Source organism: Chelon labrosus, assembly GCF_963514085.1.
Source record: "Chelon labrosus genome assembly, chromosome: 11".
NCBI lineage: Eukaryota > Metazoa > Chordata > Actinopteri > Mugiliformes > Mugilidae > Chelon > Chelon labrosus.
In genome coordinates this window covers 17,260,758-17,286,710 of record NC_140344.1, presented here as the reverse complement: position 1 = coordinate 17,286,710, position 25,953 = coordinate 17,260,758, and the positions used below count along the sequence as shown (strand labels likewise).

Sequence of the window (25,953 nt, the reverse complement as noted above, 5' to 3'; positions counted from 1 at the left end):
GTTCATTAAGTGTACTAGTAAAAAACGAATGCTTTCTAATGTCGCAGTCCTGCACTAAATGTTCCTGAATGTTGTGGTATTCAGCGTTTGTTAAAACTGTGTTTTCATTTTGGTTGCTGTAGCACTATTGAACTGTATCATGCTTATTTTGACAACCCCATTTTAATCAGTGAGGTAGGATAAACAAGAGTAACAATGTTGTGTTTAAGTGTATCAGCACCACGACCTAGACCCCTTTTCCTGCGCTGATTCAACATGAACTGAACATCTTAACTGTCATGAAGAGGATTTAGTAGTTCACTAGCGTACCTGATGTTTTGGCAAGTGAGTGTATATCTGATTTCTAAAAATAGTAATACTGAAACAGTAAAAACACTTAAGCTCACTTTTGATTTGATGTTGATTTTCTGGGTGTGTCGCCACAAGTAACCGCTTTCATAATATACTTAGCAATTTCATTCATTATTGATGTAAAGCTTTTAAAAGCCTTCAAGGAATAAACTTCAGACATACTTTTACACAAACTCACATTTACTTATTGTATTAAATCAATAGGACCCATAACACTGGACACAATAATAGTCGATAGTCTGGAAATACATTTTTAGCTGTGAGAAATTTCATACAATATACCGAAGCCCTCAAGGAAAGGCTGTAATTTAATTTATTCAAGTGTGAATCATCAAGTAAAGTGAGTGAAAGGATAGAACAGTGTGTCAAGTTACAGAATGAAATACTGATAGGAGGAAGGATACTTATGAAAGCTTTGCTATAGTCTCAGCCACTCCCTTCTTCTTCCTCAGCTCCACACATAGCGCTTGGAAATACACACACTGGCACAACACAGGCCTGAAACTTTCCACAGAGAAAAGAGAAAGTGCCTAAAAAGAGGTTAGATGACATTACATAGACAACCCAATTAGATTATGAAAGATATTCTTAACTAAGGCTGAAACTCAATGATCTGTAATGGGAGTCCTGTGGCTTATAAAAGCCCTTCCCTGGAATAATCAGTCTCTCTCTCATTTTCCATCTTTCTCTCCCAGCCACACTCTCATTCATGTAACACGCACATACGCGGGGATTGAGACGAAGATCTCTGCATGCAATTGTCAGCCAGCTGTGGCGGCATGTGTGACTCCACTGCTACACTGTTTGAATCTCAATGGTCAACCATCTAGAGAGAAATAAAAATCGTCTCGGCGTCCTGAAAAATCATAATTGGGACGCCACAGAAAACCAGCCGTGCTGCTGCATTATTTCTGAATGCAGCACTGCAAATTCAGTCTTGATTCTGTCCTTACACAGCATCGTCAGTAGCGCCTTTGCTTACGGTTATAAGGAATACACTGAAAATATATTATTGCTCTTAATCATATTTTTATTGCTTGTCTTTTTACACTGTGCTTTCACGCCACGTTCAGCGGCTCATTAGCCTCCTGGATGCTGTAGATCTCACGGTGCACTAGCCAGAGGCAGGGAGGGGCGGGGTGATGTCCTTGCGTCTGTCTTCTTGTTTGTTGCCGGCGTTTTCTGTCTTTCCGTCCGTCCAGCTGACCTACAGATGAAAGCGAACTTCTTTCACGTCATCTCCCTTTGATGCCTCTACAGTATCTGTTATCACAGAGTGTGTGTTTGTACTGTGTGTGTCGTGTCAGCATCAGCACACAAAGTGTGCACTGCAACAGAAAATGTCGATCCCGGTGTATTTTCTGCTTGCTCCATAAGTTCCTTAATACAGCATCAATGGATTCAGCGTTTAATCTCCAGCTCTCAGTCGCCCCTCTCCTGCGCTCTTTCACCTTTACGCGCTCTGCTTCTCAACCCCCTCTCACACACACTCACACACACTTATGCCCCTCACATCTGTACCTCACTCCTGGTCTATTAAACTCTGGACAGAGTGACAGCGAAACACTGCTAGTCTGCTGTAGTGTTTGTTCAGGAACAGCTACAAGGCAGGAACAGTTTGTGTGCGTAGGAATGTTCCCTTTATGTGTAAGTGGATGAGAATGTGGCCATAGATGTAGGAGTGTGTGCGGGAGGGAGAGAGAGATTAGCAAGATTACCAAAACACCCGTATAGTCTCTGTGCTGCTGTGGTGCCATCTTCTGGCAGTAAAGCACAGCACCCTCATGTTAATTATACAGCAAACAAGAGACTTACATGAGCCAGTGCACGTTTGCATTCAGAGCACAAGCAGGCCGTTTGAAAAATGCAGCATTTGAAACACGACACGAGAAAGGAAACCCGTAGAATAAAAAGAACATTTAATATAGCGACAAAAGCCTTTCAAATAACTGCTGAAATCGGGTTTAACGTTTAGCATATTAGACAAGATTAACTTTTTAGTATAATGTACATTATGAATGGTCGACATAAGGCAGCACTGTACAACTAGTTGAATATAGCAGCTTGCGCATCCTTCAGTGCACACACTTCCACTCGGGGCAATTCATTTTCTCACTCTCACACAAACATAATGGGGCTCTAATATGACGCCATCTCAATCATTTACGCTGCTAAAAGAGGTGCATTCATTCCTTTCGAGGGCCATTCAGTCATCACAGTGAAGCCCGTTACAGACAGTGCCGTTACAAAGACCGTCCCATCCACAGAGTTTGAAGCTACAGACTCTGTGACACTAATATCAAGAGTGGAATGGAACTGGGGGTCTGCCAAGGTCTGAGAGTGGGGATAATTCATTCAGTTCAAACACACACACACACACACACAAACACACCATCTCCCACTGCAGTTTTTTTTTGCATACACACTGCTGCAGAAAAAAACATACAAAAACAGACACACCCACGTTGAATTAACACTGGATGTTTGTATAGAAGGAGCTTGTGTGTACACATTTTACATTATCATATTTTTCTTCATATCACTTAAAGGCTGGGTAAACGTACATTCATTGTATCTACACACAGAGCAAACGTCATCCTCATATATACAGTGGTATTGTGATAACATTACAATACTGAGTTTGTTCTATTTGCCGTTATGAGACAGAACCTTCACTGAAAGATGAACGATAGCACACTCTATATCACTTATCTGCCTCGACATTCATGTTCTCTTATCGTAGATCTATAAGACCTAAATTACCTTTAGAGTGTCACAAATACACTCATTAAAATACTATGTACACTAAGGACCACTTTATCTAAGCCCCCGGAGATGCATGGAGCTTGATAAGAGTGCCCTTCACATTGCCCTATCACTGGATAGTTTTCTAAGTGGCCCACTGATGTATTCTACAAAGGGAGCTGCTGAACCACTGCATTTGGTGTTCAAAACATTCAAGTAATACCAGGAATCAAGAGTATTCACATACACACATGCAGCTCTGGTAAATTTGCTACCAAAAGAAAAATATGAAATGGGTGAAAATCTAATATTTATTTACCTGCTCTGCTCCCAACACGACCAAAGACACCTCTTTGTCCTTTCTGTAACATTCAACTTCTATTGGGTCCCTTCTTTACTTGTTAGCTGCTCCAGCAGTTTCTCTTTATGTCTTAGACATGAACAGTATACATTTTTTTCATAATCAATGACTCTCAGAATCAGTATGGATAGTGTAAGTGCATCATCAAATCACCTCCCTGTTGATCTCTGGGCCACACAGGTATGCAGAACATGGAAACCGCGTGCCCTGAGTGCACTGCTTAAGACACATAAGTAGAGGCTCTAGATTTGATTTAGTTCCCTTGATCGTGACGCCTCTAGATGATCTCAGGGTTTGGATAATATTTGAAGACCTTATAGATCCACTGCGTGTAGAAGGGCACATTGATGAAGATGCCAGGCTGGTTGGCCCGAGCACAGCCTCTGCCATGGACGCTCACTCCGACAATAACCCTGATGTCACCATCTTGACACACGAGAGGGCCTCCATAATCCCTCTGCAAAAGGAAGAAATAAATAGCACATTTTTCTACGTCAGCCGTTGACAAAAGGCTAGCGTCAAGAATTGCATTTTTGACAGGGTTAATGAAAGCAAAATGTGTTCTGGCACCCTCAATGACAGACAGAACCATCATGTTGTGAACATGGGCAGCACTCTTCCGAAGCTAGAAACCACAAACCCAAGTGTTTGATAGCTGATGAAATTTAGCGCAACTGTCTCCAGCTGCTCTATTTGCAACAGACTGAATGCTTAAGCCCACGGATTCAAATAACATTTGTTTGAGATTTAGATCAAACTGGGCTTTGAAAGCTCTGTGTTCAACCAAGGCACTAATATCTCAATAGATTCACACTGGGAGCAATTACTTTATCCAAACGTCTTACAGCCGGTTCTTGTTTACCAACAAGGACTTAGCACAGTGTGCAAACTCTAGTGTGGAGTTCTTGTCATTTGACATCATGTTAAAGTAGCAAAACAACTCACTATGAAAATAATGTGTTGTTTACCTCACACACGCCCTCATTCCTTCTCCCTCCTGCACAGATCTTGGTGTTGGTGATGTGGATGTTTCCTCTGTGCATCTCTCTACACCTGTCTCTACTGACAATAGGCAGGTCCACTGCCTTTAGTACATCCTCATGGCCAGTGCCTGAAAGAGACAAAAGTTGCACTTTACTGCATGTGTTCTGCAACATATATAATGTTACCTTTGGACTGTAGAACGCATACATTGTTAAGCGTGCATGTGCAGCCTTCTTTAACTTGCTCTGTACATTCAGTGAATCAACAAGCAGTACTAACCCAGGGTTATCGTATTGCTTAAGGTATACAGAGGACTGTTGTGATTTACTTTTGCATCTCAGCTCTATACCATTTGAAAATAATGATGACTGCAGCAGGACACATGCGATGTATTGCAACCCCTGGAGACCGAGAGAATAGTGGCTACACATACAACAGCTGGAGTAAATGGACAGTATAGAATATTTGTACCTTTCGTCTCTCCCCATCCGTACATTTTACAAATTGTTCCTTCTCGGATGGAGCACCCAGCCACGGGCAGCTGAATCGTGTGGACATTGTCTGCAGGGAGGGCAGGCCTGGACATATTTAATGAACACACAAAGTGCAGAACACGATCAACACCACACACTCAATGCATTCTTGATACTGTACATAAATGTGTCCTTGAGTTTGTTTTTCCAGGCACCTACTTTGAAAGTCTTAATAGGGCTAAACTGGAACCCTCTGGGCCACATATTACATGTGCTATGCTGACTTCTTGCCTCCTGGACCAGTCAGGAGCGCCCTCTTGGATGTCAGAGACTCCCAGCCACACCCGGTACTCACTGAGGTCTGGGACACTGAACACACAAGACGGACAAGGGTTAACGTTTCAAAAATTATTCAACATTTATTAATCTCTTCTGAGCTGCTCCAGACAGACAGTAGCAACTGTTGTCAGTTATGCGTGAATTAAGAGCAATATGTATGAACTGAACAAATAAATCTTCCTTTTAATACACAGAGGGACTAAAAGACGCTGACAGCTCAAGGTTTAAGCAACAAAACTAACAAAAGAACTGACAGCAAGCATTGACGTTACCATGAGGAGAAGCACTGTCTGTCAGTGAGTACCCATTTCTCCCGTATGAGTGATCCACCACACCAGTGCACTGATCTGGATATAAAACACAAATGACATATAAAAGATTAATCAAAGATATCAGCTACTGTGAAATACTGTATATGACCTCTTTCTGTCATCACTAGAATGCAGAAATTCAGATAAAATCCTTAGATACGAGGGACGTACTGTAATAGTAGCACTGTGAGAGTCCATAAAACCACGTTCCAGTTCCAGGACGCTTATGCAAGTTTTTATGGTTAAAAAAGCGTTCTTTCATAGCACAATGGAGATCGTGATTGTAATGAACTTGTGGCTTTTTTGCAGTTGCCTTGGGTGCGGTTTTCTCACATGCTTCTCATAGTACCTATGATGCAATACAGTGACTTTCACTAAGATTTTTAAGGCCATTTCAACTTTACTTGACGGCTACAGCGAAGTGAGAACCAGATGTGTTGTTATCCTGAATATTCAAACAATATTCATAAAGTAATAGATCTTTGTTGCACAATTTTGACAGCTTTTGAGTTCAGCAGCAGATGCGATTTGTTTGCCAACGGCTGGCAAGGAGACACAAGCCGTGCTCAGGTCCAGCTGAACCATGGCCATCTCTTCAAGGCCGTTATTGAGGGCATGAGATGCTGAACCAGCCAGGCATGCTACGCAGCAATCAGACTACTTAAACAAACTGGATGTGGTCAAACACGCTCGGACACAATACGAATCTAGCTCAAATACTGCCTCTAACAATTACTTTCTTCTAGAGTTACACAAGTTTTCTTGTACACAGAGATACAGATTGATCCTAAATGGATAAATGTGCTTCTGTAATAAGTTTGATTGCAAGTTTGTCAACAGAATGGAAACTAAAAACCAAAAGTAAAAGAAAAGAGAATGAATTCAGTTGTGGTCTGGCAGTATGGTCTGCTGTTCTCTGTTTCAGTGGTAGAGGATAATGTGTAGAATGTTTATTGGCGTACCCTTTCTGTATGCTGACCATCCAGCTGCCGTCCGATATGCCCACTGGACCTCCTCCCACAATCCTAGTTCTCTTATGGACAAAACACCCCACAGAGGACAACTCACCTAGGAAAGCAGAAAACATACACACACACGGACACGGCCAGTTGTTTTAACGTGTCATAAAGTATACATTTCATTTAAGCCGTAAATACGCCCTGACGCAGACACTGTACTTAATGTTGACATGTTGTTTACACAGTCACGATAGAGGAAGCACTTGAGCTGCCTAATGATCCGCCATAACTGTCATTATATATAAAACATAACCTGTTATTCTGATGAGGCAATTAATTAAGGCCTGATATTGAATATGTTAACAGAACACATGGGGGTAATTTGAACTATATTGTATCTGCTTTTGAGTTATTGTGTGCAGGAGAACCACAAAGACATACACACACACAGAAACAGATGTCGCCGCAACAACATAATGTCCTGTGTCATGTATTATAATAGCTGGATATAAAAAAGGGACTGCAACAAGTTCTTAAAAAAATAAAAGTAAAAATAAAAACCCCACTACTGGCTTTGGAGTCTATCAAATACAGATGGGCAGCTTATTACATCTTAAATGCTGACAGACAAGCAGAGACACTCACCTAGTGGAATGTTGTTCTGTGAAGCATCACCTGCAGAGAAGAGAGGAGAGAATTAAATGATCAAGGAGCATTAAGTGATACGAGTGCATCAGCTGTAACCACAAGGGACCTTTAGTTTGTTGGGCATGCCGCAATCATTCCTTTCTACTTTACGTTTTGATTGATTTTTAATAGCTTCACAGATTATTATTATTATTTAAAGTGATATATACACTTTAAATAGCATTTCCCATAGTTTCTTAGGATTTCTGCACACTATAAAAATCGATCATAATATGCTTTCTCTCCAGTTTTAAAAAATCAATCGTAATCTGTTTATAATAATAATCTGGCATAGTGAACACCAAGTGTCCATTTTTGTTATCATTTCACATTCTTACGTTTAATTCAGTTTATATCACCGTTGAATTGCCAACAATATTAATAGGACTTCGAGCAGATGCCAGACAGCAAATATTATAGTGTTGAGTTATTGCTTTTAGTTTACTTGTAATTTTCTGGTATTCTTCGAAAGTCATTTTCACTTTAAAACCACAGATTGATTAGCGGTTAGGCAATGAGGCTGCTTGGTAAGGTTTAGGAAAATATGGTTTAGGAGAAATGGACCCTTTTATAATGTTAGACATGCAGTAAGCCTTTCTGCATCATTTGCTTTGGACATCTGAGTTCTCGTCTCTGCTTTCCATGCTTTCCACCACAAACAGTCGACCTGGCTGTTCCACTTGGTTGCAAATAGCATTCTTGGCTACTGACACCTGGGCGCAAAGAGCATCTGCTTTAAGATTTTGTGTAACAACAGATTAACAGATTTTTACTAGCCAGATGCACACAGTCATAATGCCTCTGGCTCTTGGTCCATGTGGGAATACTTAGAAAGACAGCTCCTCCCCAGTCTCCATGATGAGTTGTGATCTCCCGTGAAATACACTGACGTGCGAGTGTAGACAGACTTACGCACTGCAAATAAAGTGTGTGTGCGCAAGTGATGTAGACAGCCAGTCCGAGTGAAAACAAAACTAAACTAGCTCCGTCTTTGATCAAGAAGATAGATAAACGTTCAGCGTCACACAGACATGCGTCATGCACGCATTGTTTTCTCTTAATGTGCCTTTTCTGTGTGTGATTGTGTGCGTCTGTGTACGTATTGGATGTACAAACATCCATGCACTCACATGGTTTGACATTGCAGTAGTCCCAGGGTATGGCAGAATTGTTGGTGTAACACCAGGGACCATGTTTGTCTTTATCAGGATTTCTGCAGTAGTTTCCCTCCAGGCCAGCCATCAGCATGCCCCTTTCACCACTGGACAAAAACACAAACACAAAAGACCCCTTAACTAATCTCTAATCATCATGTAATATGCCCCAAAGACAATGTTCAAGACAAAGACATTTTTATGGCCTTTTTTATGGCTTTACACAGATAATTTGGCTTTCGGTCAGAAGAAAGATTTCCCAGTGATTTATAACTATTAGTAAAAGCTGAATGAATTTAGGATATGATATGGACAGCCAAACTACACAACTGCGAAGCTCTTTCCCTTCAGACAAGACAAATAGGTGATCTGCAAAGGAATTACTCACTGAGACACTATGCACCCACCTACATTCACATATCTCATACATGCACATGCAGACGTATCCCACACATGACGGTATTCTCATGAGAATTTTAAAACCACTCACACCGAATTCCTCAACTGATAAGGTGGAGAATTGTAATGAGGAAGGGAGACGCAAGAGAGGGGATTCTTGGTACCAAATCACAGAAATCCAGTGTTTCAAATCAGTGTTTATATGTGTTATATTCCAGGTCTCACTGTGACTCCCTAACCCTGACTTTTGACCCTTGGGCAGGAGCCAAGCAGCGGAGCGGAGTGGCTTTGAAGTGTTCCTACAGAGGAGGGGGTTTGGTGTCAAAGGTGGGGAGTGAAGTGTATATCCCCCAGCCAAGTTATCACTGCGAGTCATTCCTGCTGAGTTAGGTCATCTTCAGGGAAACACTTCTCCAGCCATTAGGAGATGTTGTAGAGGCTAGTCATGGCACCCGCAGGAGCCGTTTTCTCCTCCGGGAAGCAAGAGGCTTGACTTGATCCGCTAACAACAATAAGACTTAACAAGAGGTCAATAATACGGTGTCTCTCTGCATTACCAGCATGTCTCGGAGTTGCACACATGGTTCTCGGAAACACAGACACATTGTCCTGCACACTGGGGCTGTCATACACAAGCTTGTATCTGCTAACTATATTTTTTCTTGTTGAAACCCATAAAATTTGCATGTATTCTGCTCATTACTACTGGTATGCTTTGATTCCACTGAGCACTATACTTTCTTAGGCGCTGGTTTGTTAACATGTCCTAGAACTGTGATGTCAAATTTAGGCAGAGGCAAGTGTCTGTTACTTATTAATGGTGCAGTCCTGTTTTTCACGTCACAGTGGAGTTTGGGAAAGTTATCAAGTTAGGAAGTAGCAGGGAGGCAGTGGGCTGACCTGTTGTTGTGGATCCTCCAGGGAGCACAGGGCAGGTTTGATCTAGTCCTTGACTGCTGTCCTTGGTAATTCTCTCCAAAGCTTTCATAACATTCTGGATTTAGACACAAAAGGAGAAATAAATGAGACACATGCCTCACATGCGAAGAAACTAGACCTTTGTAGGAAAAACCTGCGAAACAGGCTATACAGGAATTCGTTGCTGGTTCAAATTGTAGTCTTGTATATACAGAGCAACTAAACTAAGACTAAACCAAAAACTTGAAAAAAGAATAAAACACAATCAAACATAACAACAATCCTCAGTTGCTTTTTGACTGTCACAACATCAAGTATTTGCAAGGATGCAATGATGCCTTAGAAAGATACAGGTCATAAATAAGTTTTTTTGAAGCTGTCACTGTGCATTTCATTTCTATATGGGAATGTACTCAACCCCCAAGGGTAAACCACAACAGAAACCCTTGAGTGGGTTTATAATCTCAAGCCAAGGCTACACAGTCTCAAAGAAATATCCTTAAGATCCCTTGGGAAATTTGTGTACTCAGACATAGATCTACATCTTTTACTTCTAAATCTCTTGCTGCCCCAGAAAGGATCCCAACCAACACTAATCCTTCAGCTCCGTCTTTCGCTGTCCAGTGAGACATGACCATCAAGAGCTGCTGTCAGATTTTATTTATGTGAGACGCGGTGGTCAGTCCTTCCCACAGTCGTATCTGGGTACAGTTTTCCGCAGGGATGGAGAAAACGTGGTTACAAACCAATATGTGTGGTTAAAGGGTCTCATATGAACTCCAGAGTCCACAGAATATGACAATACCGGATATTTCTCTGCTTCAGATGCAGAGAAAATCTGCTTTCCCTCGCTGCTTTCAGTGTCTGATAAAGCTGTTGAATTTCTCACCGTTGACAGGCTTGTTGTGGGCGCCGCATTGAGGAATGTCGAGGCAAGGCATTGTTCGGACTCTTGGGTCTGTAGTGAAGCACCAGGGGGATTCTTGACCATCTGGATTGCGGCAATAGTTCTCTCTCAGGTCCCTGGAAAACACAGAGAAAGCCAATCTGTATTCTGCCTGGCAGTAACTGCGTGTTGGTGGGTGAGTGAATGAGTGGATGGCTGTCTCATGTGAGTTCCTGACTCACTTGCAGGGGTAGGCTTGAGGTACAAATGTGTGGTTGTGGGGATACTGAGAGTCCCAGCGTTGGCAGGTGAGTCCAGTGGGCGTCATGTCTACTGTCCCCCTATAACCCTCTCCTCTGCCTTGGTAACACTCGGTTGTTTCCACCACATTAGTTTTAGGCGGTGTTTCTGTGAGAGAGAAAACATGGTGTGAATCAACATAATGTGCAACATATTTGCTCAAATAACTTAAGGTTTTATCCGTTTGGAGAAACAATTAAGCCACTAGATTTTATTGTTACTTTCACGCCTCTTGCTTTTCTCCCTCTCTCTTGCACACATTCTCTAAATAGCCTTTGAAGCCCATGGGGAGAGTTAAAACATAGACAAAAAGCTGACTGAGGCATATGCTATAAATGGAAAGAAACACAACTGAAATTTAACCCAAGTGTGAAAACCTTCAAATGTTAACAGCCCTGTGAGAATATAGAAAACACCTATGAATGCCAAACTCCACTTCCTTTATGACTTATTTCCTCCAACATGCCTTCTGCAAACACAAACACTGAATAAATACATACTAAATGACAGTTAAAGAAGTCTGACTGTGGACAACTTCCAAATCAACCTCCGTTTTCACATGTGATTGTAGGTTAATAGAGGAGGGCGTCCACGGGAATCCATGCTGTAATTTGCGTGGGAAAGGCAAACAATAGATAAGGGCCCAATTGGGTTGAAATGGTGGATGAAGAAATTTTTTGAACTGTGGCGACAGTTGAAAAAGTAAGAGTGCACCTTTTGAAACGTAAAACAACTGCATTGTAGATCATAAAATAATACAGACCACAGATATCTCCATTTGCCTGCCATTTGTAAATACTTTCCATAGTCTTTTTTTCCCAGCAGCAGTTCCAGGAAAATTCACATAGATAATATTTCCGCCTGCGGGTTCTGATTTGCATTTCACCTGTAGAACGAGGAAGTTTAAGCAAAATAGCCCTCTGGCGTAGCATAATGTGACGGGCCAAGAGAAAAGAATCTTGTCTTTCGGGGTTGTAAAAATGTCTCCCTAACATTTAATTTACTGTTGCTCTCTCATCACAGAATGTGGAGATTTTATCTCCCAACTGTCACCAAATGGTACAGGCTGGGATGGCAGCAAAATCAATTGGCCTGACAGTTGTATTATATCCTCATCCACCGTTGTCGTGTCAACATATTGCAAATATTTCCTTTTATCTGGGTATACTCTGTTGCTGTAGTGGCATACAAACAATGATAATTAAGAGAAAATATGCATTGTGACATTACTTTGACATGATGCAACGCTGAACTGCTTGGCTACCTGTATCCAACAGATACAGCTTCATCTGTGGGCTTTGAAGCTCTACAGTCTAAAGAGGCTGACTGCAAAATTGGAAAAATATGGCAGGAAATCTTATCTGCTCTACTTTTCTTTGCAGAAAGGCTGCTCATTACGGACAAGTTACACAAGTTCAGTGGCCTGAACATTGTACATGATTGTATCCAGAAATGTGTAAAGCTGCAGATCTTCAGGTCTTTCATCTTCTGCCCATGCAATGTGTCTAAAAATAGATATGCACTCATTTGACAGTAAACAAAAGGGGAGCCATCGTCAAAAGAATACTTTATCTCTCTGTCTGTTGCTCTGTCCTCCATGCCTTGTTTTGATTAAGACTAACTGGGCCGTAAACTTGGTCTGTTCCCAAAAACCTCCCATATCAGAGAGAAAAGTGAGAGAAGGGTAGAGTGCACGGGGTGGGAGACCATTTCCAGAAGGGAGACAACCGGGGGGAAACGGTGAATCACTGAGCACATAGAGGAGTGCCATCTAGTAAAAGTGGTGCCAGGACTGATGATGTTTCTAGCAGGCCAGACTCAAGAGAAATAAGCTGAGCCTGACAGCAACACCGCCAGTGCTCTCTCGGTTTTATGCTCCTAAGACCCACAGTGGCTGCTCACTGATTGCAGGGTCAACAACAAGCGTGCACTATCTGCTAGTTTACTACGAGTGCAAAGACCCACAAAGCCAGGCGAGACACTAAGCTCTCGCATCAGTCACACCACTTGCACTAAGTATGTGAGGTGTAATGAAAGCGATCTGCTTGTAGCGTGCGTGACCCTGGTGTTGTGTCTGTATGTGTTACAGGAGGTTAACACGGAGCAATAAATGAACCCTGCGCAGTTTGACTATCACACGTTGGGCTGGCATAGAACAATAAACAGCGGGCCGGTGGTGCAAGGGAAAAATAAACATTCTGGCTATTGGAGAAGACATAACAGAGAGCCAAACCTTTGAGGGGAACTCTGCGTTTGTGTGTGTATTCTATAGCATCAGCCAATAAGATGGAGAGGAGTGGTAAAATGAAAGGTACAGGATGTTGTAAATTCTGGTGCGGTCAGTCGTACTTCACAAGCTTGTGCTGATGAACACAAACACACCCATTTACAGTCATGCGTAGATATCCACTTAACATGCATGACTAATGCTGATGCATTTAGCCATGGATAAACAAACATCCATACATGCTTACCGCAGACTTTGATGTTGCAATACTCCCACAGTGTGTTTGGGTCTGTGGTAAAGCACCAGGGTCTTTGGCGTCCGTCTGGGTTCCTACAGTAGTTATCATCTAGGCCCTTGTTGTGGTGCCTATTAGAAAACATGCAGAAATATTACCAACAGAAGCTCTATATGAGTGAATAACTATTACACACATAGCACGATGCCCTGACTTAAATTCAAGTAATTCAGGCGCACAACACAATTCTTAAATTACCTGAATGGAAAATCATGTTTTCATTTTCCCCCCTAAATCCCCAACAGAGCAAAATAATCGAGAGATGATTCCATGTTGCATGCAACTGGTAACTGAAATGCTGCAAAGGCTCCATCTGTGAATCTGTTCAGCGCTCAGGGGAATGAGGAAGATAATAAGATCCACCACTACAGGTGTTCTACAATAAGTCATCCCAAAGTCCCTCGTCCCCTCAGGCCCGCAGCCTCGAGGCGTGCAGCATCAGGCTGTGGGACCCTCTCATTACATCAGTGCTATGAGCAGTCTGGGACCTCCTTTACACAAACAGTGGGATGATTAAGGATGTGTTAACGAGTCCGCACTAATCCGGACCACCTGCCATCCAGCTAGCAGGAACAGTCTTGACACAGACGCACGCAGTACATGCACTCACGTACACAAATGAAGATCGTGTAGGGAATGCTTATACAGATTAAAATATATGGCCTCCCCGAAATAGGTATACATTTATCTAGCCGCTTAGGCGCAAGTCTGCTTTATAATCTACTAAGAGCTTACAGGAATTTGTGCCAATTAAGTCAGGACGAATAGTTTTCCCAGCATACCACTGTTAAAAATACACAATAACACCAGCCAATAGTATTCCTCCGGGGAAGGTTTTCACTTGCTGACTCCAAATCACTTCGTCTCCAGTGTAAGTGCACAACAATCACACAAAATGACTGTGTGAATTGCATACAATATTTTGTTTTGCTATTATATGCATCGATGTGTGCGGGGTTAAGTGTAATTGAGCATGCACGGCTTTGTGCAGATGCGTGCGTGCGTCACCTGTGGGGGTGGTATAGGTGTTCGTGCGGATCGTTCAGGTCCCAGCGCTGGCATTCTCTTCCACTTTCTGTGTGGTCCATTGGTCCTCTGTAATCTTCCCCATTACAGTTCATACACTCAACTATACAGAAAGGAAACACACACACAACAAACAGAGATGTAGAACTATCAGAAATCATATATCCAGATTGAATATGAAGCTGATAATCATAATTTCAGTAAAACAGCTATCGGTTGACAGAGCTATTAACTTTCAATTTAATACTTTTCATTTTGTAATTTTTGCTTAATAATATAATAAGCATAATAGCAGACAGAGTTCTATAGCAGACATTATACACACTTTATGTATGTAAACACACACACTGTGTCAGACTAATGTAGGCATGAGTTCTGTGATGAAGAGAAAGCGCCATTTGATGCGTGGTGACTAGCATAGCCCGTCTCGTGTAAACAACAGACAGGATGTAGATTAAAAACAGATGTTTATGAGTCCGGCCCTGTCATGACAGACCGCGTTTAATACCACAGGCTGCCTGCGCATTTGTACACGCCATGTTTGTGTGTCTGTGTGTATGTTTCTTATTAGGACCAGTTAATTTCTGGAGAAACCCTGCCAGCCATTTTTGTCTGAAAGAGCACAGGCTTTCTATCAAAATAAAAACTCATTATGTCCATTGTACAACGTGTGATAACCCCGTGGGACGCCACATGTGAGTTGGAGAGCAAGAAGGATTCCTATTTTGTCTTATCGAACCCCAACCTGGCTCCTCATTAAAGTGATCCAGTGTCATGCATGCAGAGGAAACGACCCCTCTGACAGCCCGAATCCCCAGCGATTAGATAACAGAGGTCATTATTATCCCTTCTTTCAGGGAGACATCAGTGCCTGACTGTAACATTGTGTGATATAACGTAGCGGCTGAAACCCACAGAGAAAGGAGCCCTTTCTTTCATCACAACCACATGTATGCCACAGGGATGGATAAATTGGCTAACAATTTACGTAGAGGAGACGACAGAGGGATTAATATCCTGTAACATTCCGACACTCGCTTCTATGGGTTCAAACCATTTACAAAACCCGGGGCTGACGGAATGAGAGAGGACAGCGTAAACTGAGCCACACACCTGGAAACAGCTGCAGCTGACCTCAACAAATGTGGAAAACCTGGGCACCCACACACGTCTACATGCAGATGCACAGCAGAGCAGAGCAGAGCTGGACGTTGCTTAGTCCAAGTATGTGATTGCCTAAGTTGCTGCAGCTCATTTCAGGCTATCAAGACTCAATTGGTGAGACAATTTACAATGTGGAATGGTTCGGCTCAGATACACGCACGCATATGTTGAGCATGCCTGTGTGTGTGTCTGTCTGTGTGTATAGCCTACCCTGTGAGCACTGTGGTATGCCACACTCCTGGTGTCTGAGCTGTGGCCGGGGGTCAGTGGTAAAGCACCACGGGCCAACGGTGGAGTTGTCTGGGTTGCGACAGTAGTTTTCTCTGAGGTCCTTCTTCCTGAACTTCTTAGACATGAATCTGTCAGAAGCAGAAAAAAAATACACGTATAAAGATGCTCTGACAAACATTACATGCAGAGTAACAAAAAAAAAAAAAAACACCAAGGCCTCAGTTTGCATTGTCTTCTGTAGTCACTAACAGAGCACGAGCTGGACTGAAAAATGCTCGTAAATATGACCAGTGAAAAGTGTGGAAATAACGGAAGTGTGACTGAATCATTGATGACAAGATATTTAAATATATAAATACTCAAAAGCAATGTTAGTTTTTCATACGTTGGTCGTGTAAACACTCTGACAAATGACTCTGTTTATTTTTTCCATCAGGCTCACACATGGCTGCGGTCACCAGTTATGATGATCGGCACATGAGTACAGTCATTGAGTCAGGCTGTGTTTTTCCACACGATGATGAAAAGATAAGGCTACGACGTGGTCTTTTCAGCCGAGTGCGTAATGACAGGTACAGAAACGAGAAGGCCTTGGCTGGGCAATCAAAAAAGACAGGAAACCTTTCGCTGATAAAAATGCCATTTGTTCTTGTCTGTGTGTCAGTTTCCCATGTCTGTGAGGCCACTGATAAAACATACAAAGTGCCTTGGTTTAATTACCTGATTTAAAGAGGCATTAATAGCGGCCTGATAAAGCAGGTTCACTGGAGGTACAAAAGTACACTGCCGGCTTTGATTCGTCTGCTGCTCACTACAAAGCCTTTCAAAGTTATTTCATACCTCTGGGGAAAGAGGAATCAACTTTTTTTCCCTTCTCATGGAGATATTATACGTGTTATTTGCAAATACTAAACTATTTATTGCAGTTTTTTACAGCAATTTTTATGTCATAAAAATAATGGTCAATGATGAAAACAAAGCCAACAGCGTTTGCACAAACAAGGAAAAGAAAGAAGATGATGCTTGATATTAGGCCCATAATAAACTTCTTTCAGCAGTATTTATTGCTGAATTCTCCTCGGTATCATTTTTTTTTAACATTGATGCCACAAATGCATGACCACGATAAAATGTTTTTACAGTAAAAGATGAAACAATAATATATGGTGTTTCTAAATAGACCCCTTCAGCTACCTTCAGTTAGTCTTTTGTGTTATTTGTGTCATGTTTCAGAAATCATGATGGTAACATTTTGCAAAAAGTAAATTTTTTGGGAAGGGTAACTACAGTTCTCTCACTCCCAACTGGTCAATTACAAGAAATCGGTGCTTATTTTTTTCTTCCAATTGGGAGACATTGTAAAGTCTGCCTGCACATTGAAAAATAATTATCTTTAGTTGGGAATTTAGATGGCTGATGTGCCTAGAGTTAAACCACAAGCTGCATATTAGATATGATCCTAATCCCAGTAAAACACACACTTGTACTCACACGCACCTAGATAAACAGTAGGGCCACAGCAGGAAATGATCTGTGACTCTGTAAAGCGTTACAATGAGGTCAGATCTGATGAATGACTGCTCCCAGGAGTGTAATCAACCACTAATATATCATACTCATATACACATACACTCATACACACGGACTAGCCTCTAGCTACTACTTAATTGCATCACTAACAGGCCGACAGTAAGAGTAGGAAGCAGCTTATAACACCAGTTTGTTTGACATTGTGTTGGAAAATAGATCAGATTCTTACTTGTGTTCATGAGGAATAGGAGAGGCCCAGGCCTGGCACAGGATCCCGGTCACTGTCACCGACCTCCGTCCCCTGTAACTCTGACCTGTTCCCACTATGCATTCTCTAACATAGTCTGAAAGATGAGGGACAGTGAGACAGAACAGAAAATGGGTAAGCCAGGGTATAGATGATGAAGAAAACAGCCAGACAGAGATGTTCACTTACAGTGCTGAGCCCTAACAAGGACATGACAATGCCAAAAATCAAATCTGTTTTCCTAATCCCCGAAATTTGGAATCAGTAAACTAGCTTACACAACCTGCATGTTCTGCTGTGGTCAGACAGACATGAAATGGGGTGGGAATTTCCAGTGTTTTCATAAACGGTGCTTAATGACAGAAAATGAACCATAATGTGCTGTAACACTACAAACACGACAATGGTCCTTGCCCTTCCTTGTCGTCCCTGAGGGTCGCAACCGTCACAAAGCTAAGATCGCCCTGACAACAAGTATTTATATAGTAAATCAGTTCTCCTGCATAAAAAGATAAATCCACTAAAACAATGTTACTTATTGGATGCTGGACTATATAGAGAGGTTCATTTTTTTTCTGATGGATTGAGATGAAAACAGTGAGAGACGCTAGTTTAGCATCAGCTAACAGGGAGAAATGAAGAAACATCAGAGGGCACCTTTCTTTTGGTAGAGGTGGTAGTTGACATTCTGGTGACTCTGAGCTCCTGGTGAGTTCTTGTCAAATGACAGCCACTCGCATTTCCTGTTTTTATGATCATAGAGGAACGCTCTGTAGAATTCGGAGGAAAGGGGTGGAGGCAGATGAAACAGAAGATAAGGGAAGATTTTAATGATTAGTTAAAAAACGAAAGATCAACAATAACTTTTAACTTGAAACGATTAGGCTGACAGTAGCATGCAAAGTGAAGGCCTGCTAAACCAGACGGACAACAATGAATTATGTGAAATGAAGAAAGTCGTGGAACCGCCGCCACTTTCACACAGACACTCTTTACAGTGACACCAAAGAATCCAGCAGTTGAACAGGTAATGTGTTACACTAGACAAACCTGCATGTGAAGTTGAGCTTTCTGTTGCGACTGCATGCTTTGGCACACCTGGACAGGCTCAGCTTCCTGCTTTTCGTCAGGTGTGAGGCATCGGGAGACAAGGCGAGCAGTTGTATGCCATCAGATCTCTGGTAGTCCTGGAGGGCATTTCTTCGGCCCTCTGCTAAACATTTAGAAGACGAGGTCATGCCCATCCATTCATCTGGCATAAATCTGACATTTTAGATGTTAAATGTCACTTGTTTATTCTTAATACAAATTAGAGATTGAAAATGACAGAAGCAGTTACCGAGGACAAATGGTTTTGTGACAGACTTGCCCCCACAAGGCCTATTGGTTTGAATTATATTTACTAGCATCATCATTACAGAAACACTAGACACGCATAAGACAACAAGTTCTTCTCTGGGATCTGGCAGGCACCGTGAACAATCTGCTAATGAGTCCAGCTAGAACAAACATCATCAGCATTACAATGTGTGAATTAGTCTGCCTTGACTCTGCATCCTTATTAGGTCTATACAGGACCTAATAGGATGCACAGTCATTTTTCAATGGACCCAGATAAAAGCAACACAAAAACTTGTGCGTCCATCTTTGTGAAGACCATAATAACCATAATCAGATTGTAAGAACTACCCCAAAACAAAGTCGAAACAAGTGTCAACCCTCAGCAAAATAGAAGCAAGACCACACACACGAAGTGGAGGGGTAATAAGTGCAGGGTCTCTATGTTGCCTCAGTTGTTGGCAGGTTCTCTGCATAATCATAGAAACACTTTAGACAGGCATTTACATTTAGAGAGAAAAATTACGTCGCCTCCTCCTTTCTCTTCCTCCTACCTATTTCAACTGTCAGCCCATATGCACTTCACTAGAGTCAAGTGCTGTTATCCTTTCATCAACACACAACCAGAATCTAAATCCCTCGCTGAGTCTGTTGAAACGGTGCCTGAGACGCACCAAGACAATGTAATCACCAAATGATCATGTAAACAGCTGAAGGAATCAAGGCTGTTTTTTTTGGATTTGAATGATTTCCGATGATGTGCTCAACAAACCAGGGATCACAGAGGACCAGAGGCTGTTTGTCCGATTCTCAACTTGAGTCCACCGGCTCAGCAGTTTCTCTGCCCGGGTGCCAGTAAGGAGCGATGGACCGCGAAGGTCGCGCTCCGTTCGAGCTAGAACTGGACGATTAATTTCATTTTAATAGCTCGTTTTGTAGTACGCTGGGTTATTTACTTTGCCATAGTCGTAATTTATTCCTCCTCTTATCCAGGCAGGTACGTCTTAATGCGCCCCTGCGCTGTGTAAAGCGCGCTCCTGTATCGAGATGGCATTACTGTTGCAGTGTGCGCTAAAAACACTTCAACTAGCCTACGCTATGTTTTTACGTAAAAAATAAATAATATGTACTAATAGACTACTGCAACACAGCAGAGGAATATGATCCATATCTCACACGCAACGTGACAAAGTTGAAGCCTCTCTTAACTCGTGTTTGACAGTCGGCTCTGCACGGAGCGCAAACCAGCGCGTTCGGACGCGGCGGCTTTCAGGACATTAGCGAGCCGAGCAGTTGTAAATAGTTTCGGCCAAACTTACCGGAGCAAGAAAAGACCACGAAGAGTCCGAAAATGAGCATGTAAATCCACATGGCCTCAACACGCAACAGCGGGACAAACTGGAAATGCTGCTTTCTTTGCTGTCGGAATGCAACCAGGAGATGTTGCTTCCACCACTGCACAGATGATGCGTCTCCTCTCTAAGTACTTCCTCGCCACCCCTCCTCCTCCTCCTCCTCCTCCTCCCCCTCCTCCCCCGTCTGTCCCTCTCTTACTCGCTGTGCGCCTATCTCTTACTCTCTTTCCATCTCTTTCTTGTTCTTTCCCTTTTCTTTCTCCCTCTGTCCATATCTTGGCCCAGACCAATTTTCACTTTTTTTATTTTCTCACACACAACAATGTAGCCAATCTACTCTTTCTTTCTTTCTTTCTTGGAGCATAGCATAATATATAACCAATTATAGTTTAAGAAAAAAAGCATCCACATGCTAAGACTTGTGACACATTCACGTATTGGTGAAGGACCATCCACACTGGAGATGCCAGACTCTAATAAAGTAAAATTACGTGCATGAATCAGAATCAGAATCAGAATGAGAATAGACTTTATTGCCAAGCATGATCGTACATACAAGGAATTTGCTTTGGTGTTGTTACGCCTAAAATAAAATAAAATAAAATAAAATAAAATGATGAAGATGTATATAACTGGGCTCACTACACATCATGGAATAATTAGAGGACAGACACAATAATAATGCATACAGTATATTGAGCAGATTGTGTGGCCATCATAGGGCAGCATTCTACTCAATCATCCTGTTATGTCTTCTTTTTTTTTAACCAAGCTCACCAGTGCGTACAATAAGACGGATATTGGCAGGCACTTGTCAATGACGGGAAACTCAGTAGGGATGTAAAGAAGGAGCGGGGGTACTTCTTCTTCCTCTTGTGTCAGATAAGAAGTGAAGTTACTGGTAGGGGGTGGACAAGGACAAGACATCCCAATCCATCTCCTGAGTGTCATCTCTGCTGCCAGTGATGACAGCGCGAGATAGCGGGGATTGACACTTAGCTGGCCGTAGCGTTTTCTCTAAACATCTCTGACGGAGAGCAGTTACAGAGCATCAGTCCAGTCCCGCAGTGACAGTCCGATGGGGGGCACAGTAAACTGAAATCGTGTTAGTTATCACGGCGCGGGCCGAGATTTACTGCATTGAGGGAATTCCTGGTATTTTCTTTAAAGTCGCACCATGTGTGCAAAACAAAGCAATAGATGGATAAATCTGTAAGAGGAGACAGACTCAATCTCCATTTTCTCTCTGGTTCGGTGAGTAATGCCTCTGTGGCTTCCTGAGAGGACTACGGAGTCATTTGCAATAATAAACAATCACCCATGAGTCAGATACTTTCACTGGAGCAGAGCAAAAGTCTCCCTATTTTCCCCTTTCTTTCTCTTTTCCTACCTCTCCTCGTTTACACACACATGCAACGAAAACCACATCTCTTGCAGGCAAACATGCATCTTATGCCCGTGTTCATGTGTGTGAGCACAGCATGCTCGCGCATAACGAGCTGCAGATGACTGGATAACCTTCAGCAGTTTGAGCTCGCAACAAAAAGCCCTCAGCACCACAATCTCATTACTGACTCTCCCAGCAAGAATCCAGTGGGTGTTTTCGCTGCGTCTGAGAGCCACGGCTTCTGCTGGAAGATGGAAATTAGAGAGACCCAGTAGCCCACTGCCTCGCTCGCTTGGGTGCCGTCACCATTCAAGACTCCTCACATCTGCGCCTGGTTATTGCCAGAAACTTCATATCTTCATGCAGCTGGTAATGGAGGGAGGAATTTCAATGGGAGATGGAGATGATATGGAGGATGAAGACGTTGATACATAAGAGAGAGTAGATGAGGAGCGGTGTGAGAGAATGGTTTTACTGTGTGAGGGAGGTACACTACAGAGCAGAGTACTGACGGCTGGGCTGCCTGTGTGCATATTTGTGGACCGCGTGGAGTATTATTAGACTTCCTGCAGATTTGTTTTGGAGTTTTGTGTGCTTTGCGTTCTGTACTATTATTTCTCAGCACGTGTGTGTGCATGCACGCCTTCATATGCACACGTTTTCATCTGCAGCAAATTAGTCGGACCCTGGTGTGACCCCTAATTGTTGCAGCCTCTCGACCAGATTTCAGCTGTATGACCTTATTTACAAGAAGTGGACGGAATGGAAACAGAAAGAACTGATGGAAGGAACGAGTGTAATAGTGTGAGCGGGACCGAGAGAGATGAGTAAGGTGGGAAGGGACTTAGCAGAGGTGGCTCAGGTATTTTTCTTCTAATTAGAAAACAAAGACGTTTAGGGGTTGTGCTGGTGTGTGTGTGAGTGTGCTTCGGGGTTAGCGATAACAGTGGTGGGCTCAGACACTGTAAACATAGATACTGTGTCAAGAGATCCTCCTTTAAACAAACACACGCTTCCTGTTGTCAGTGCATGCGATTGTAGTCACTGCCCGTAATTGATATCTGCTGACAGTAACGAGCAACACAAATAAACTACACACACGCACTGTCTGTACAAACAGCTTGAAATCTCAGCGCAATAGCAGACTTTTTTTGTCCTTTGCAACCCCGTGCTCAGTTCTTATTTACTTTTTCCGAGCTTGATTGTGGAAAAATAAATGGCTGGAGAGTGGGAAGTAGATAGAAATGCAAACCTGGAGTTTTAACACATCAATTCAGCAGACTGAGTCACCAATACGAGCCGAAACAATAGCTTGAAAGAGGATCAGACAGCTGTTACAGATATAAGTCACCGAATGCACCATTGATTTTAATCTCAGATAATTCGCTTCTAACAGTAACCAAGTGCCTTTCTCAACTCTATTGATCACAGAAATCAGAGACCTGAATTCTTTTGATGACTCTCCTTTAAAGCAGAGTCATCATTCAAGTTAAGTGCAGATGTACCTTTTATATAAGATTTTTTAGATGTTCTGTTGTCAGCAGCCAGTCTCTAACTCAAAATCTTCAAGAAAATTCCTGCACTGAGTGATATTAAGTCTTAACACATTCTAGACGTTTCGATTCAGCGGAACGCGCTCAGTTCACATTGCGCAGTCCTTGTTCTGCCTTTTGTCTTTCCCCTCCTGTGTTTATGGGTGTTGATGTGAACATTTGCGACCGAACCTTGGAACAATTCACGAACAAAATGGCCCGTTGAGTTTGTATATCCACACAAACCATAACTGTTTAAATGACACATCCTTTAGCATGGTACACATAAAGTGTGTCACACAAACACGTCAACATCCCACACGCACTCTATTGTGCCGGGCCCTTTGACGGCAGCCACTCAAAAGTGCACAACACTGAGACAAACTGGGAAATCGCACACAAACGGGTCATGTTTACACACACAACCTTTATTGTACAGTAATGACTATTTTGTCTTGCCGTCTGATGCAAATGTTTATTTTTGAAACAACATCCTGAGCTCGGAGGCCTGTAGTTGTACCTATGCTTCCCTTTAGGGCATTTAAATTAGAGCTTGAAATTCAGATTAGTTTAATTCCATGAAATCTAGTGTAAGCAGGTAATTCGCCACAGTATGCAGTTGCATACAAAGAGACAATGCACGCAACACACAAATATTCCAAGCATCTTTTCACTACAAAAGAATTGCCACCGCACAATCACAGCGTATAGCCAAGATGGGAAACCAAACACCGCCTAGGGACACGGGGAAATGGGAGAGCAGGTTTTAAAATAGTGCTTGAACCTGTGTTTCCTCATTTCTTGCACATCTGCTAACAGTCAGCTCCTCTTTTTCTGCTGCTTACTGCTAATTTGCCCCCGCGTGATTCACATAGAGCTGGAGACGCACATGGGACGAAAGGTGGTCGGTAAAATTAAAAGAACCAAGAGGGGGAGAAAATAAAAGCCGCTGCTCTGGGCCGGCAGGTACATTTCATCCCACATATGTCTGTGTCAGATCTCATACTTGTAATTAGCGTGTTGATGGTGAACATGGCATGAGGCAGCCCCAGACTGCAAGCAGCCCGCCTGTTCAGAGCCCACCTGAGTGATTTGCCAGACACACACACGCACACACACAGTAACATGAAGCATGAACACACTCAAGCAAACACACACAAATGAGCTCTGTAAGGTCTTTTGGCACCAACTGTTTAAGCTGTACTCCTCCACCCCCTCTTCGCAGAAGGCCTGCACGCCGAAGTTGCCAGTGGGACTGCACTCAAGTTTCTACATCCGTTACCTTTTTCATTCTTTCTCCCTCTCTCTCTTTCTCTCTTGATCTATCTCATTTTCACACTTAGTTTGCCTGTTTTGTGACCATACAGTGCACACAAAGTTGTAGGCACTAAAAGAAAAGTTGTGGATGCTCTTACAGGACACTTGCTCAGTTTTTCAAGGTATTTGGATGGCAGGTTGTTCCAAACATCTTGGAGAACTTAGCATGTGGATTTTGCTTGTCTCAATTGCTTCTATTTCGTCAAGTGATCCCAGGCTGTCTGAGTGATGCTGAGATCAGGGCTCATGTGGGGCCATTCAATTCATTGCAGGACATCTTGTTCCTGTTGTTGCTGAAGGTAATTCTTTATGACTTGCTGTATATTTAAGCCCGTTGTCATGCTGCAGATTAAGCTTGATATGGATCAGATGCTTTTCTCATGGCAGTGATGCAGACGTTGTATCGAACAGCTGAGGTAAAGAGGGAGGGAAGGCAAAGCTTTCAGTTTCACTCTACGTTCATACCCTCATTGAGAATGAGATTGCAGATTGAAGAGGCTGAAATTAATTTCTTCCATGGCGTGGTTGGGCTCAGCCTTGGAGATAAATTGAGAAACTTGGAAAACTTGAAGCAGAATTACGTCTTCTTTTCATTGAAAGGATACAGTTTGGGTGCTTCCAAGCTTAGGCTGCTACTACCATGACACAACTTTGGATAAGCAGACAAAAATGGACAATGGAAGAATGGAAAAAAAATAACAATCTTAAACTCTATGAATAAGACACAGTTGGGAGATTCTGAAAATCTTCCAGCTCACCACCGGTTACAAGCGACATTTAGGAAAGCTTGAACATAAACTGTGAAATGGATTAAAGATGCAACTTTATAACAATGAGTCAGTAGACACTGATGTCATTGAATCTGTTTTAAAATTTGATACGGCAGAAATGACGCACAACGAATACTATATCCATTTTAGTCATAGCAGTACTAGTGGTCTCTTCTGTTCCTGGATGATAGAAGGTCACCCAAGGAGTTTTCTTCTCTTCACTTTTAAATTTTCTATTTTAATATACACTGATCAGGCATAACATTATGACAGGAGAAGTGAATCACATTGACCATGTTGTGACAATTCAATGTTCTGCTGGGAAACTTTTGGACCTGGCATTCATGTGGATGTTACTTACGCGGGTTGCAAATTGTCATTAACTGCCGAAAATTAGGGAGATCTCCGGGCGTTTACGGGGACGAAAATCACACTTTTCACCCAGTGTTAGACATGTACCACTCAAGTAGACCAGACCAGGCACCCCCCACCCCATAGCAAAAACACTCCTTGATGGCAGCAGCCATCCCCAGCAGGATGCAGCCTGACACAGGCACACACACAAAAACGGTTTAGGAACAACTCAAAAAAACATGAAAAACAGCACAAGGTGTTGACCTGGCCTCCAAATTCACTAGATCCCAAACTGATCAAGTATCTCTGGGAT

General features: G+C 42.5%; 1 protein-coding gene across 2 annotated transcripts; it reads right to left on the bottom strand.

The window, feature by feature from the left end:
* Window positions 1-2,314: 2,314 nt before the first annotated feature.
* On the bottom strand, window positions 2,315-20,366 carry hgfb (hepatocyte growth factor b). Of its 2 annotated transcripts, none has more exons than XM_084554405.1 (18): window positions 20,245-20,366; window positions 18,638-18,797; window positions 18,245-18,357; window positions 17,570-17,684; window positions 15,790-15,938; window positions 14,398-14,518; window positions 13,342-13,460; window positions 10,810-10,975; window positions 10,571-10,704; window positions 9,664-9,757; window positions 8,341-8,471; window positions 7,169-7,198; window positions 6,527-6,632; window positions 5,526-5,600; window positions 5,134-5,283; window positions 4,913-5,019; window positions 4,426-4,568; window positions 2,315-3,914 (listed from the first exon to the last, which is right to left on the bottom strand). In XM_084554405.1, the coding sequence occupies exons 1-18, from the start codon at window positions 20,294-20,296 to the stop codon at window positions 3,735-3,737; spliced, it is 2,145 nt and encodes a 714-aa protein (XP_084410531.1). In that variant the 5' UTR covers window positions 20,297-20,366; the 3' UTR covers window positions 2,315-3,734. The 2 variants fall into 2 exon arrangements, with proteins under 2 accessions (XP_084410531.1, XP_084410530.1); XM_084554404.1 differs by having other exon boundaries at window positions 18,638-18,800; window positions 20,245-20,358.
* Between the last annotated feature and the right edge of the window lie 5,587 nt (window positions 20,367-25,953).

What these genes read in the sequence shown, in the direction of transcription:
- hgfb (XM_084554404.1), bottom strand. Translation starts at nt 20,296, where the DNA reads ATGTGGATTTACATGCTCATTTTCGGACTCTTCGTGGTCTTTTCTTGC. An exon ending in AAGCTCAACTTCACATGCAG is followed by an intron (nt 18,358 to 18,637) that starts GTTTGTCTAGTG and finishes CGAATTCTACAG; the next exon opens with AGCGTTCCTCTATGATCATA. An exon ending in CCTATTCCTCATGAACACAA is followed by an intron (nt 15,939 to 17,569) that starts GTAAGAATCTGA and finishes TGCTTCTGACAG; the next exon opens with ATTCATGTCTAAGAAGTTCA.